The sequence below is a fragment of the Alosa sapidissima genome, chromosome 6 (genome assembly GCF_018492685.1).
Source record: "Alosa sapidissima isolate fAloSap1 chromosome 6, fAloSap1.pri, whole genome shotgun sequence".
In the NCBI taxonomy this organism is placed as follows: Eukaryota; Metazoa; Chordata; class Actinopteri; order Clupeiformes; family Clupeidae; genus Alosa; species Alosa sapidissima.
Window position 1 is genome coordinate 1,435,809 of NC_055962.1, and position 14,224 is coordinate 1,450,032.

At 42.8% G+C, this 14,224-nt stretch overlaps 1 protein-coding gene across 2 annotated transcripts in view; it reads right to left on the reverse strand.

Annotated features, from left to right (window-relative positions):
* The window catches only part of cnih3 (cornichon family AMPA receptor auxiliary protein 3), a 151,164-nt gene that overhangs the window by 69,516 nt on the left and 67,424 nt on the right, over positions 1–14,224 (reverse strand). For both annotated transcript variants that reach the window (XM_042095632.1, XM_042095631.1), the window contains exon 4: positions 6,397–6,509. In XM_042095632.1, the coding sequence (XP_041951566.1) occupies positions 6,397–6,509 (113 nt within the window). The remainder of the gene's footprint in view (positions 1–6,396; positions 6,510–14,224) is intronic.

A 14,224-nucleotide genomic window follows, 5' to 3' on the forward strand; every position in this document is an offset into this window, starting at 1 on the left:
CCTCCAGCCAGTGACGCCACTCCTCCAGGGCAAGCTTGACAGCCAACAGCTCACGGTTTCCAACATCATAATTGCGCTCTGCAGGTGAAAGCCGGCGAGAGAAAAATGCACAGGGGTGCAACTTGTTGTCCTCCTCTGCCCGTTGAGAGAGTATGGCCCCGACTCCCACGTCTGAGGCATCCACCTCGACAACGAACTGCCGGTCTGAATCCGGCATCTGGAGGATGGGGGCAGTGGTGAACCGGGCCTTGAGGGTATGAAAGGCTGTGTTGGCCTCTGGGGTCCAGGAAAAGGGGTGTTTGATGCTGGTCAGAGCTGTGAGGGGAGCGGCGACGGAGCTGTAGTTCCGGATGAATTTCCGGTAGAAATTGGCAAAACCGAGGAATTGCTGCAGCTTCTTCCTATTCCCCGGAACTGGCCAGGAGGTAACTGCCGAGACCTTTGCGGGGTCCATCTGGATATTGCCTTCAGCGACGATGTATCCCAGGAATGACACAGTCTGAGCATGGAACTCGCATTTCTCCGCCTTGACATAGAGAGAGTTCTCCAGGAGCCGTCGAAGAACCAGCTGGACATGACGGGTGTGTTCGGACAGAGTTCTGGAGAAAATTAAGATGTCGTCCAGGTACACGAAGACGAATTTATTCAGCATGTCCCGCAGCACATCATTCACCAGCGCCTGGAATACCGCTGGGGCGTTGGTGAGGCCAAATGGCATTACCAGGTACTCATAATGGCCGGTGTGGGTGTTGAATGCTGTCTTCCACTCGTCACCCTCCCTTACTCGCACTAGGTGGTAAGCATTTCTAAGGTCCAGTTTGGTGAAAATAGTGGATCCCTGGAGCAATTCAAAAGCAGAGGTGAGTAAAGGCAGAGGGTACCGGTTCTTCACTGTGACATCATTCAGACCTCGATAATCAATGCAGGGGCGAAGAGAACCATCTTTCTTTCCCACAAAGAAGAACCCGGCACCAGCAGGAGAGGAAGACGGGCGGATGAGTCCAGCTGCCAGGGAGTCCCTGATGTAATCCTCCATAGTTTTTCTTTCCGGAGGGGATAGTGAGTAGAGGTGACCTTTGGGTGGAGCAGTCCCAGGGAGGAGATCAATGGCACAGTCGTACGGACGGTGTGGGGGCAGAGATGTGGCTTTGGTCTTGTTGAACACCTCTCGGAGGCCATGGTAACATTCAGGGACATTAGAAATGTCGTGGGCAATGCTGGGGGGTACTGAGCCGGGGGGCAGCGAGGCAGCACGCAAACAGGTCAGGTGGCAGGCATTTCCCCACTCTTTCACAGTTCCGGAGGCCCAATCGAGGTGAGGATTGTGGAGACGGAGCCAAGGGTAGCCCAGGATTAGGGGTTGGCCTGGAGAGCTGAGCAGGTGGAAGCGGATGGTCTCTCGGTGGTTTCCTGACACCATCATTGAGATGGGGGCTGTGATGCTGGTAACTGTGCCAATTGCGTGACCGTCCAGGGCCCGGGCTGGAACAGGAGTGGACAAGCGATGGCTTTCCAAGCCCAGCTGACGAGCAAGTCCTGTGTCAATAATGTTTGCTTCTGCGCCAGAGTCCACCAGGGCTGCCAGGGTGTGGGTGGAATCAGACAGGTGAAGACAGACTTGGATGAGGGGTTTACGGCTGATGGAGGGCTGAATGTTCATTGAGCTCATCCGGATTCCTCCTACATCTGGTGAGCTCCGGCTTTTGCTGGACAGGTGGCGACTCGATGACCATCACCACCACAGTACAGGCACAAGTTGGAGGTGATGCGTCGCTGGCGCTCTGCAGGGGTTAGGGAGGTGCGGCCGATCTCCATCGGTTCAGACTGGTCCGGCTGGCTAGATGGTGTGGCAGGTGCGGACAGAAGGGCAGTTGGGACACTCCGTGTGCTGGTGGATGGACTCTGGCGCCCTCTCTCATGACGGCGGGCCTGGATCCTGCGGTCGATGCGGACAGCCAGAGCAATGGCTTCATCAAGAGTGGGGGGTTGATCATGGGAAACCAGCTCGTCCTTTATGTAGTCCGCCAGGCTGTGGAGGAAAGCATCCACCAATGCTTCCATGTTCCAGGAGCTTCGACTTGCCACGGTTCGAAAGTCGATGGAGTAATCCGCAACAGTCCTTCTGCCTTGGTGAATACTCATCAGGATCCGAGATGCCTCGGCTATTGTGGATTCCAAATCGAATACCTTGAGCATCTCCTCTGCGAATAGGTTGAAGGTTGCACATGCTGGGGTCTGGCGCTCGAACTCCGCCGTTCCCCAGAGTCGAGCTCGGCCCGTCAGGTGAGTGATCACGTAACCGACCCTCGCCCCTTCAGTGGCAAAAGTCCTGGGTTGCAGGGTAAACTGGACACGGCAGCTCGTCAGGAACGCCCGTACCTGGGTTTGGTCGCCGCTGAACCGCTCTGGATTGCCGATCCTGGGTTCTGGGGCTCCGGCAGCCACGGTAGCAGTGGACTGGGCAGGAGACTCGGGTGCTGGGCCGGTGAGCAGGCTGGCTGGGGCTGGGCCGGTGGGAGCAGGCAGAGGAGAAAGGTTGGTGAGAAGTTGAATGATCATTGCAAGTTGTTGCTGTTGCTGCTGGAACTGCTGACGCTGGCTCAAGCCGGCTTGAAGTAGGGAGGCAATGTCAGCAGTGTTGCGGTTTACCTCTCTCTCTGTCTCTTCCAGGCGTTGCATGGCGGTGGGTGGTTCTGGTTCGTCGGTTTCCATGCTGGTTCGACCGTGCGCTGGGTCCATGTTTGGTCAGATCGTACTGTCAGACACCAAACAGGACGAGGACCACAATTGCGTCACGTTCAAAAGTTTATTTAAGGGTTGGGGGTTTCAGGGGTTCCGGGGGGGGTACAGGAGTTCCAAGAGTCTGCGTGTGTGTGTTCCCCCAGTAGCCGAACAGCGAAGGCAGGAGCTGGATGATCCGGGAAGTCCTGGGGGAAACACACACACAACAGCAATTGAAACGAAGCAGCAGTACAGTCAAGGACTAGGCGGTATACGTAGAAGAGGGACGGAAGGCAGGTCAAGATTACCGGGGCTGGAGAACACAGAAGTAGTCGAGCGGGTCCGGGATCACAGGCAAAGAGTCAGAGGCGTTTTCAATAAACAGGCAGGTAACTGGTGCTGGTTGCAGACGATCTGACAAGTGTGGACTGAAAAGCAAGGCTTTATATAGAGGGCATGATGAGTGGTGAATGCAGTGCAGCTGGTAGGTAACGAGGGTGAGGCAGAGCAGAGCAGGAACAGGTGGAGGTCATCAGACTTCAATCAGCACGTGTTACCAGGCAGAGAGAGAGCTCATGACAGTCATACTTTGTTCCAGGTAACTATTGTTATGTTGTGTCAATGGTTTCATTGTCATGTGCAAGCTGCCTTATGTAACGGAGTAGTAAATAGTTATTTAAATGGTGTATTAAATCCTGCATAAATGGGTCCAGACTTTTATTTTGTTGCCTCTGTGTACAGTTTTGCATTCTGGGCATTTTGCAGCAGGAAGAGCTTTACTCTGCTGCAGGTAGGTTGGGATATTGTGGGTCAGAGAGAAAAGACATTCAAAGTCATATTTACACTGTGTTGAATAAGTCCTATACTTCCCCATTTAAGTATTATGTATTAGGTCACCTATAAATCACATTTGTGCGATGTTTCACACTGTATTGTTGTTTTTATTTTGTTTTGTATTTTTGTTTGACCTTGAAGCACAGTTGTATTGAAAAGGCATATTTGTAATATGACATTTATTTTGTTTAGGCTGACTCCAATTGGTTTCCCCAACCTCACTGTTGATTTGATGACCTTTTATGCAGGTAACCAATCAGATGTATAGTTTAGATTGTGTATTTAGGGAGCATTTTAAAGTTATCTCGTGGCTCCGCTAGCATTCACGATCTAGAATGTGACTACCCTGGAACGTTCCCTACTGCATGCTAGCTGCAGTACCAGTAGCGGCCACAAGAGTGTAGCCTTTACCTTTGTATGAGCGCTGTTTGCGCATTCTTACATTGAAAAGTGGATGAAGCAATGTTTTTTCCTGCATGTTGTATGTCATATTTGTTTTAATTTTGAATAGTTTTGAGACTTGTATATGCTTCTGTATTACTGTACTAAGCTATTTGATCACAGTGTAATATATTTATATAGATTTGGATAATAGATAGAACTAAAAGTATTTCTCTCATTGCATACACTCGCACATTCACATTCATGTTTGATAATACACTTTTCCCTTTTTGGAATTTATTTTGTTTATTTTCTTAACACACCTCATACTAGTAGAAGCGTTAAATGTATTAATATTAAGTGCAGTAAAGTGAGGAGGAAGAGCTTTACTCTGCTGCAGGCTGACTCCAATTGGTTTCCCCAACCTCACTGTTGATTTGATGACCTTTTATGCAGATGCAGGAATAAACTACCTTTCTCCACCAACTGGGAATTCTTCATTAAAAGACACAACGCAGAAGTACAGACCAGTAACACTTATACACTAGCTTTATATAGGCAGCTTGCGCTAGCTTAGCTATATTGCAGACCAGCGTGGTAGTTTGGAGATTAGCCACATGTGCTCGAGTGCTGCGTTTGCAATGATAAACATGTTCCTTATTTTGTTATTTCAATATAATGTAAAATGGATCAAGTAGTTTCACTCTTGTAATGCTGAAATGTACTGTATGTTGTGTAATTCAGCCTAAGGCTTATATCAGATATTCTAAAACGTAGCCACTATATGATCACACACAGTTTTATTTTGTTTCATAGATATATCATATACATTTGCAACTAGCACAAATACATTCAATTATACAACAATTGGGTTCTATGGAACTATTTATTTGTTTCTGATTGGCCGAGAGACGTTCCATGAGTTGGAATATCCCTGGACATTTCAACTCAGACTTTGCACAGCTAATAATAAATCACTCCGTGATACAATGCGAAGATTTGACACAATGTTCTCATCCCAGCTCTCCACTATTTTAAGCAATGGGTTACTCCTTAGCAAACCATAACGAAACAGTGCTTCACCACATCTGTGGATTAAGCTACACAGTCAACTCAATGTAAGTAAGATAAACGAGGATGCTAATTGTTCTCAGCATTGCCAGCATTGTGTAGGGCCTATAATATGATTGTCACTTGGAGGAGACTTGTAGATAACTAACGTTAGCATAGTTAGCTAACCGCTGCTAACGTGCTAGCATCGTGTCAGAAAAACATATGGGGCTGTGCACAGTAGTGTAACATTTATTCACCATAAATTAATAAAGTTGAGTGGTTCTGCAATGTAGGCTATGTTTCCGTTTATTTGCAGTACCATGTCCCTTACATAACATGGCCCAGTGTCCTTGTAACATGCATGCAGCAAAGCTAGATATGAATGTGATTTCAGCCCAACTTTCAACATTTCTTTCAAGAAGACACGTAAACCACAAAGACCCGTAAAGAGGGATCTGGAATGTTGGTTACCTAGCAACCAAGACGCTGTCTATTGAAAAGGGAACTGTTTTTTGATGCGTAAGAACGATGTCGAAATTAACATTTTTAAACAATATTGGGGTGTTTTCAGATTATTTAGTTTGTGGTAGAATTGTTGTATAAAAGCAATATAGCACTCGTGATCGTGGGATTGGTCATGGATATTCCCACGGCTGTTGTTGCCTGCGCCACTCGGGCTCCGGCCTCGTGGCTACGGCCGAACAACACCCGTGGGAATATCCATGACCAACCCCACTCTCACTCGTGCTATATTGCTTAAGTATTTGTAGGCTATAGCGTTTACCAGACTGGAGATTACGAGATACTGGATTGTTGTCCCGAGATCTATTTGCTGAACAGTAGAATGGAGTAACCCGTCACATGCATTTCCACGGAATTGTTTTTGGAATCGGATCCCTTATCATCAAGTCTACCAATGAAGTGTGGAGCTACTTTGAGCCTCGTAAATGGTGTAAAACAGTGATTTATTTGCATGGCTAGCCCGATGCCCGAGGCACCCCCATTGAAAACCTGTTGGTAGCACCGGCTAACTAGCGCCAGATTTCGGAGTGCAGGGGACAAGCCGAGATGAGCTATGAGACAGTGGTATCTATATTTGGGGCCTAGTGGAGCTAGATGGGTAGGGCCTAGATTTAATTTGAGACAGCTGACTGAAATTTCATCAGTAGCCTGCAATGGATAGTTGTTGCAATGACAATTTAACTGCAGAAACAGCATATTGAGGTCAATCCACATAACACAATGCATACAGCTTTCAATGGAACTGTTATACTCAATATAAGTTCTGCCCTCACCAAAAAAGCCCCCACCACCTCCCCCACTGATCTGAATTTAACCCCTGCATTAAGGATAAATATACAATTCTCAGCAACTTTCAGAAATGTTCATGGTCATTATGTAGTTTACCTCCATGTATTGTAGAACAAGAGAGGGATATTGAGTCCCACTGTCAGCCACTCCTGAGCACAAAGGAACATGATGCAAAAAAGGCTATGAATGGCAAACTCTGGGAGGACCAGCTGGAACAAACAAGAAAAAAAAAAGCTTTTATTTGGATCCATAAGCAAAAGCAGTAAGACAAGATCCAAATACTTTGGGAACAGTCACTGTCAAGTTAAAGATTTTCATGACCCTCATATTTGTACCAATATATTCTGAAGGTTACCACTTATAACACAGAACAATGATACTGTGGTATCTAAGCCAATCGAGGTGTCGAGGTCTCACGATATACAGAATTGAGATTGAGAACGGGTCTGGGGAACCTTTCATTTACTTCCAATTTCCAAGCGGTGTAACTAGCAGTGAAATTCAGCTGAAATTAGTACATTGAACTCTTACCAAAACTCTTACCAGTGGAAGTACAGCAATTACATCTTCCTTGTAAATGAAGGTTTTAAATGCAGTTGTTTACTCATTTCTCTGTCTGTAAAAATTGACAACTGCATTATCTCAGAGCTATTTTTAACAGAGCCCAACTGTTAAAAATCTTGGTGTTACTTTTGACTCTAATCTTACTTTCCAGCCCCATATCAAAGCGGTCACTCGATCCGCTTTCTACCATCTAGGCAATATTGCTAAGATTAGATCCAGGTCATCTCTCCGTGATGCCGAAACACTGGTTCATGCTTTTGTATCGTCAAGACTTGATTATTGCAATGCCTTATTCTCTGGTCTCCCAGCAAGTACAACACAGAGCCTCCAACTTGTCCAGAACACTGCAGCTAGAGTCTTGAAGAAATACAGTCACATTACACCAGTCCTAGCTTCTATTCACTGGCTGCCAATACAAGCCAGATCCAATTTTAAAATCCTTCTTTTAACATACAAAGCCTTGCGTAATCTTGCACCTGTTTACCTGAGCGAGCTCCTTAAGCCCTACACACCATCACGTGCTCTGCGCTCTATGAGTGCTGGCCATCTTATTGTTCCATCCGTAAAGAAAAAATCAGCTGGACACAGGTAATTTGCGTACCGTGCACTGGAATAGCCTCCCTTTACATGTCAGAGAATCGGGCTCTGTGGACTGTTTTGAATCCAGAGTAAAAACCTTTCTTTTTTCCCCAACATTTTGGTCAACCACTAGCCCTTTGATCACCCTTGCTTCACTGACTCTGCTGCTTTATTTTTCCAGGGGATATGTACTGTCTTTACTGTCTCATACAGTTTTTATTGTTGTTTATTGTATGTTTTGTCTTACGTATTTATTCATTCATGTTTTTATTCCAATTGTTTTATTCCACTATACAATTTTAATTTATAATTTTGTTTTGTCTTAATTTTATCATTTGTATTGTTTAAGTGTTTTGAGACCATGGCAATGGTGATATTACACTATAAATATCAATAAATTGAATTGAATTTCCAAATAAAATACACATCCATATAGTTTAACACTGATGCCATCAGCACAGTCATTGGTTGTGTTGCACAGCACTGCTAACTGCACACCTCTGTCTGTCATCATATAAAGCCCACTCATGCCAAATAAGCAGTTTTGATTCCTAGTTCTGAGTCTCCTGGTTCCTAGGTTTTTGGTGATTAAGAATTTGGTTACAATGGGAAGGTCTAGACCTACAGATCAATTTCAAATTTGCTACCAGGTTTGTCTGGGTTCACTCAGGCTAGAGGCTAGAACTCCACAACACAAAGCGGCTTCCTGCAGCAAGTTAATTAATTCCGTATGTCGGGACACCTTGAAGGTCATTATCCTGCTTACATCCTGGTTGCCACTCGTGTGTTTAGGAAATAGGCATGCATGTATAGCACACAAGGGGAAACATGGTTTAGTGTGAAAAACACGCCAACCCGTTTAGTTTGTTGTCTTTAGTCACAAACAATGATGGTGGGTAGCCAATTCCACATCTTTATAAGCCCTCTTAAAGCAATACAATGACAGGATTCATTGCATCAATCTTCAAGGTCATTTAGCGCTAATATGGTACCCAGTAACCAACTAAAAGGGTAATGATTCTAACTGATCAATAATGTTACAGTGCAAATCAGGAATTCCGGAAGCACATTGGCAATGTCAGAGACTTTATGCTCCGTTGGAGTTTGAAGCTGTAACAACTGCATTGTGTTGCTTTAAGCTTGCTAACTGCTCTATTTGCTTGCTAGTAGAGTTTGGGAAGTGACCTCCATCAGTGGATTCGCATTTTGCATGTTCTGGTACCACTTTACAATAAGGTGTGTTAACAAATCATTTACAAGCTATTACTAAATGGTAATTAGATAAGAGTTTGGTTCCAAAATCCTCCATTTGATTGAATTTTTTAAGCATTTTTTTACATTTTGTTTTCCAGCTAATTTCAGTGCAACAAGAGTTATTGTTATTTGATGTATCAAAACAACAATTGTATTGATATTACCTGAAATACACAAATAAATAAAAATGATTAATGTTTTTGAAATTGGAGATATAGTGTTTTTGAACCAAACACTTCTAAAAGTAGTTTATAAGTCACATAAAAGAACATATTGCAAATGCATTCACAAGTTATTAATAATGATTAATTATGTTTTTATGAGCCATTAGGTAAGGCATAATGGACAACACAGCGTTTGGTTCACAGAAATTAAGACACGTTTGAGGTTGTAAAATGGCCCCCACACGCAGCGGAGGGGTGTTTAAACCTTGTAAGTGCATTCATTTTTGTGAACCAAACGCTGTGGAGTCCATTATTCTGCTTATTCTATTGTTGCCACTTGTGTTGTGTTTATTTCCTATTATAATTTAAATGTTTTAATCTCTAAAACTGTCTTGTTTGTACAGTAGAACTACTTCTTTCCGACACATATCAACTAATTTCTGAACTTGCAGGACAAATTGCTGTCACTATTTCTAAATGGATGTTGCTATTGCCAACAGCCAGTCGTTAGTTCCATCTCTTCCATTGTCAAGCGGGCATATCCCAGGATTCTAATGAGATGTGAATGGCCTCTTGTTTTGTCTATGTCATTATGTCTTGATGTAGCCTGTTCCAACAGGAACGCTGTGCGACTACGTCACTCTGTCTGGCATCTGGCTATTTTTTTGTGTGTGTTTGTAAATTGTATTTTTAAATTCCTTTTTTTAAAGTGACCTTAGGTATTTTGAAAGGTGCTTTATAAATAAAATGTATTATTATTATTATTATTATTAGAGGGGGGTGGATTAACTCCCGATGCACATAGGGTATAATGCAAATAAAGTTGATGGAAAGGGTTTATTCGCATAGCGTGACGTAATCTTCAGAGAATCTCAGCAATCTCTTGTGCTTCCCAAACATTAGGCAACTTGATGTGCTCTCTTTCTTGTTCACGTACTGTAGGATAAAACAAACTGAATACACACATCGGTGCATCGGTGTTTCGCAAACAACTCTGTATTCGGCACAAGTCGCAAGTTTATACAACTAGTGCAGTGCCCATTCAAACATGCCATTCCTGAAGAAAACCTGTAGCCCAATTACATGCCCAAAGGTATGCCTGCTTTAAAAATAGGATGATAGGGAAACATCATTCCAACTAAGCATTCAATAATGAATACTGAATATTATAATATATTAGCCTATAATTAATGTGGCCTCTAATAAATGTGTAATAAATTTAGGCATGGCTGCATGTGACATTTCTACAGATCAGAATGACATAAGCCTAACAACTGTTTTGAGTTAAGGCTAAATGTGTATTAAGTTTACTGAATAACGTCCTAATACTGAAGACAAACCATTTTGTGGAATAATGCATCATTGTTTGAAATTTGCAACGATGTGACTCAAAATCAGTCTTTAGCATAAGTGACGTCGCTCAGTCTGCCACTTGTTGTCTAGCTATGTGGCATTAGCCTATCGCTCGTTTCAATTTGGAGTCGGAATTGTCGTTTGTTTAGTCAAAGTCTCAAGTCCAAAGTAGCCTGGGCTATTCGAAGCATCAGTTTATTGCACATACTTTAATCAATTAACTATTGTAGGCTACCATTAATTAATAACGTAGGCAACACCCAGGTAACATGTTGTCCAGGCTATCTGAAACAAGGGGTTGCCTCTCATCTACAACAACTGGTTACCTTGGGCTGCTACAGTCGTCTGTGCACTGTGCACAGTAGACCTATGCTACTCTTTGTGGTTGATCAACTAAAAATAAAAGATGTATTTGGTGATGACGTTATTGTAGGCCTAGAAGACCTAAATTCTGAGAAATTAAATGGTACGAGAAACAATCTACATAGCGCACCAGACCGCAATGTCCTCAAGGGTTGAATGAAGGGAGTTTGCAAAATTAGTGTATTTTTCAAGTCAATAATCATTTCTTAATTTTTAATGTCTTTGTCAGGGAACATATGACTTTTAAAAACCATAGGCCTGGTAGTCGCTCAGACAAGGAGTTATAAGATAAAGGCAATACCATTTGTGTTACCTAAAGCCCTCCTTACACTGACAAACTTTGGAAAGATTTGCAAAGATTTGGAAAAGATTTTTGAAAGACAGTCTCAGTCTCAGCCATTACAGTCTTTACAATAACTATGCCAGATTAGTGCTAGGTAGCACACTAGCGCTACATTTTACATGACTAGCAAAAATACAGTTGGATTTTTTTTTAACCTTCTTTGTTGCGTCAGTCAGTTTAGTTCAGTTCCGGACAGACTAGCAGTATTTTGTCCTGTAATATTTTAGTAGCAGCCTAACTTTATATCCAACTCTCCCCCTTTCCAACGTGTAGCCTAATGGTAACGTACTTGTTTAGGCTAGCAGCTTGTTGACGTCTAGTAGCCATGAGCCGCTGGTCTAGGCTTTTTTGCAAATGCAACCCGAAGTGACAAGTGACGAACTGACGAATTTTCAATGACACCTACCACATAAGGGCGAGAAACTGATGTGTGGGCTTATCCTAACAGACAGACCGCACTACTGTTGATACATTTTAACTGTACATTTTCGTGCAGAAGAACATTATTTTGGGGCGCATTGAGAAAGGGGGCAAAGTGAAGTGAACTATTTTGCACTCTGTTATGATACTGTCAGGTCTAGGGTAACACTATGGCTAATATATGCAACTTTTCATTTGCAGAATGAGAGAATTTGATGAGAGTGAGGCACTAACAGTTAAGAAAGTGGATGAGGGTTGTAAAACAAATTGGAACTGGTCTTGGTTACAGGTTGAAACGGAGATTGAGGTCAAGACAGCCAAACACAAATTCAAAATGTCAGACTTTTTCAAAAAAATAAAAAAAAGGGACATGCCAAATGACCTTTCTGCATGAAAGACATTAATTATGCTAACAAGGGAGTGCATGCTCTGTTGAATCACTGCCAGAGTGCTATACACACAGAGAGAGTGGCTACCATCATATCTACCCAGTGTGGCCCAGCTCCTCTGTCAAGACAAGCCAGCTACCAGCCAAAGTCAGGCCCCAGCAGACAGAATAAGGGAAGGAACTGGGACAGTGTATTTTCATATAAAGAACATTTTTGTGTGAATAGGGTGAGCCCTGGATGGCAGAGGTGGTGGCAAAATGTAATTATATGATATTTCCTGTGGGGGCGTGTGCTTCGATAATCTCACTCCTTTTTGACCATACCTCTGTTTGCATCCCTGATCAAAAATAGTTTATCGCCTGTAACTCCGTGATAACAGGTCGTAACAGGAAGGCATTTGGCTGAGCAACGGAGGTTAATATGCTCTATATTTTGTCCAAATGATGTCTGTCTATCATCGTTGCACTCGGAGAAAACCAGAATGTTTAATTTTTTCCTGCGTTTCTTCTACGGCTGCAAACGGGATTCACTCGCCGTTAACCAAATATTTCTTTATTAGGGCAGGGCAGGCATATTTCTGGCTATTAAATTATTTCTAAACCAGTCTGCTAAAGTCTGTAGTGAAGTCTGTGTAGGGTTTTCCAGCTCCATTTCTTTTTACGAGACACCCTGCTCACTTGAGACCTCACGCGTGATGCTGTGTGATCCCGTGCGCGGACCGTGAGGGAAGCTGGACAAGTCGAAGCACTGCCCACTGTATGAAACATACGTTCACACTCGGTATCATGTTTCAACACAATTTAGGTCAATATCACACCGGAATTTAGCCTGGGTTTTCCCATGCTGCCTTACGCGCGCAATTTTATTCAGGCTGCTATTCACTTCATTTTGAATGCCATTTGTGGTTTAAGTAGAAGTAATTTTTTCAGATAGCTTGTTAGAATGTGCTGGTAGTGTTAAGCTACACTATGCACGCTAGCTCTTTGCTCCTTTTTTATGCTAACGCTAGCACTGAACTTTGAATTTTTCTGTATTTTTCCACCAGGCTCTTTTATGCATACATACATAGGCTTAAGTGCATGCTTAAGTATGCACTGGTTAGATGTCATTCTGTGAAAATCGATGCAAGTTATAGAATGACAAATATTAATACTACATCATTGCAAGGCTAGCCTACTTGACGTGGTATCTTTCTGGACTCCCGCATTTACCCTGCATTCTCTTTAAAAACGCCTGCTGCATTGTCTTTATGTTCATGCATGTCAGAAAGATTGTGATTAACTTTGCATGAAAATCACGTGGATATATGTCAAACAAATGCCCATTTGCAGCATTGCTTGCAGCTATTTCTTGAGTAACAGATAATGGTCAGTTCACGTTTGCTGGAGAGGTTTATGTTAGGCTACTCTTGTCTAGAGTCTAGTGCAAACAGCATGGTGCTTTATAACAGCTATCACAGTTAACTTATAGGATATTGAGTTAATTTTGCGGTGATGGCTTGTTAGAGTGTGCTGGTAGTGTTAAGCTACACAACCATTATGCTACTGAACTCTGGGACAAACAACCTGTATCAGCTGTCTGTGTTTTTCCACAAAGCTATTATGCAATCCATGCATAACAATGCATTGGTTAGATTCCATTCTGTGAAAATCCATTACCATCATTTACTTTCTTTTTGAAATTGCATTAAAATATGTCTGACTCTGTTTGTAGGACCACTTTGATGAGACACAGTTCGAGAGTCACAGAGCTGATGGTGTTAGGAAGCTCAAGCCGAATGCCATCCCAGCACTGTTCGTCTTCACCCCACCGACACCGCCCAGCAGACCCACCAAACGAATAAGGACATCCACTGCCTACTCACACACACATGATGTAGGAACACACACACATGACGTAGAACACACACACGAGGACCTCCACTCACTCACACTCACATGATGTAGGAACACACACACACACACATGAGGACCTTGACTCAGACTGCATTACCGTAGGCCTGCCACTCTTCCATGTCACCTCTGAAGTAGTACCAAGAATGTATTATATGCTATAGTGTAAAGATGTTAAAAGATTGTCTAATATAAAATGTATACTTTTACCATAATATTCAAGATCTGTTTTAATGGCTCTTCTGATTTCACTGTTGTAATTTGAATATGATTTTTCCTGTTGGAGGATCTAACAGAGAGTCTGTTGTTTAAATGTTGTACAAATTATTGCGTTCTGCTAGGATTTGAATGCAAACATTCAGAATGTATGCTATAGTGTAAGAAGTAACCAAAGATATTAATAGATTGTCTAATACAACATGTATACTTTTACCTAATATTCAAGATCCAAATTATTGCTTTCACTTGCACTTTTGCATATTCTATTAAGTTATTTTTATATTGCTAATGTCTGATTCACTTTTTTATGAAGGAGAAAACAACTCTTGAATTGATAAACAAAATCTATGTGTGTCTGGTCTTTTTTCTTGTTCAATGACAAAT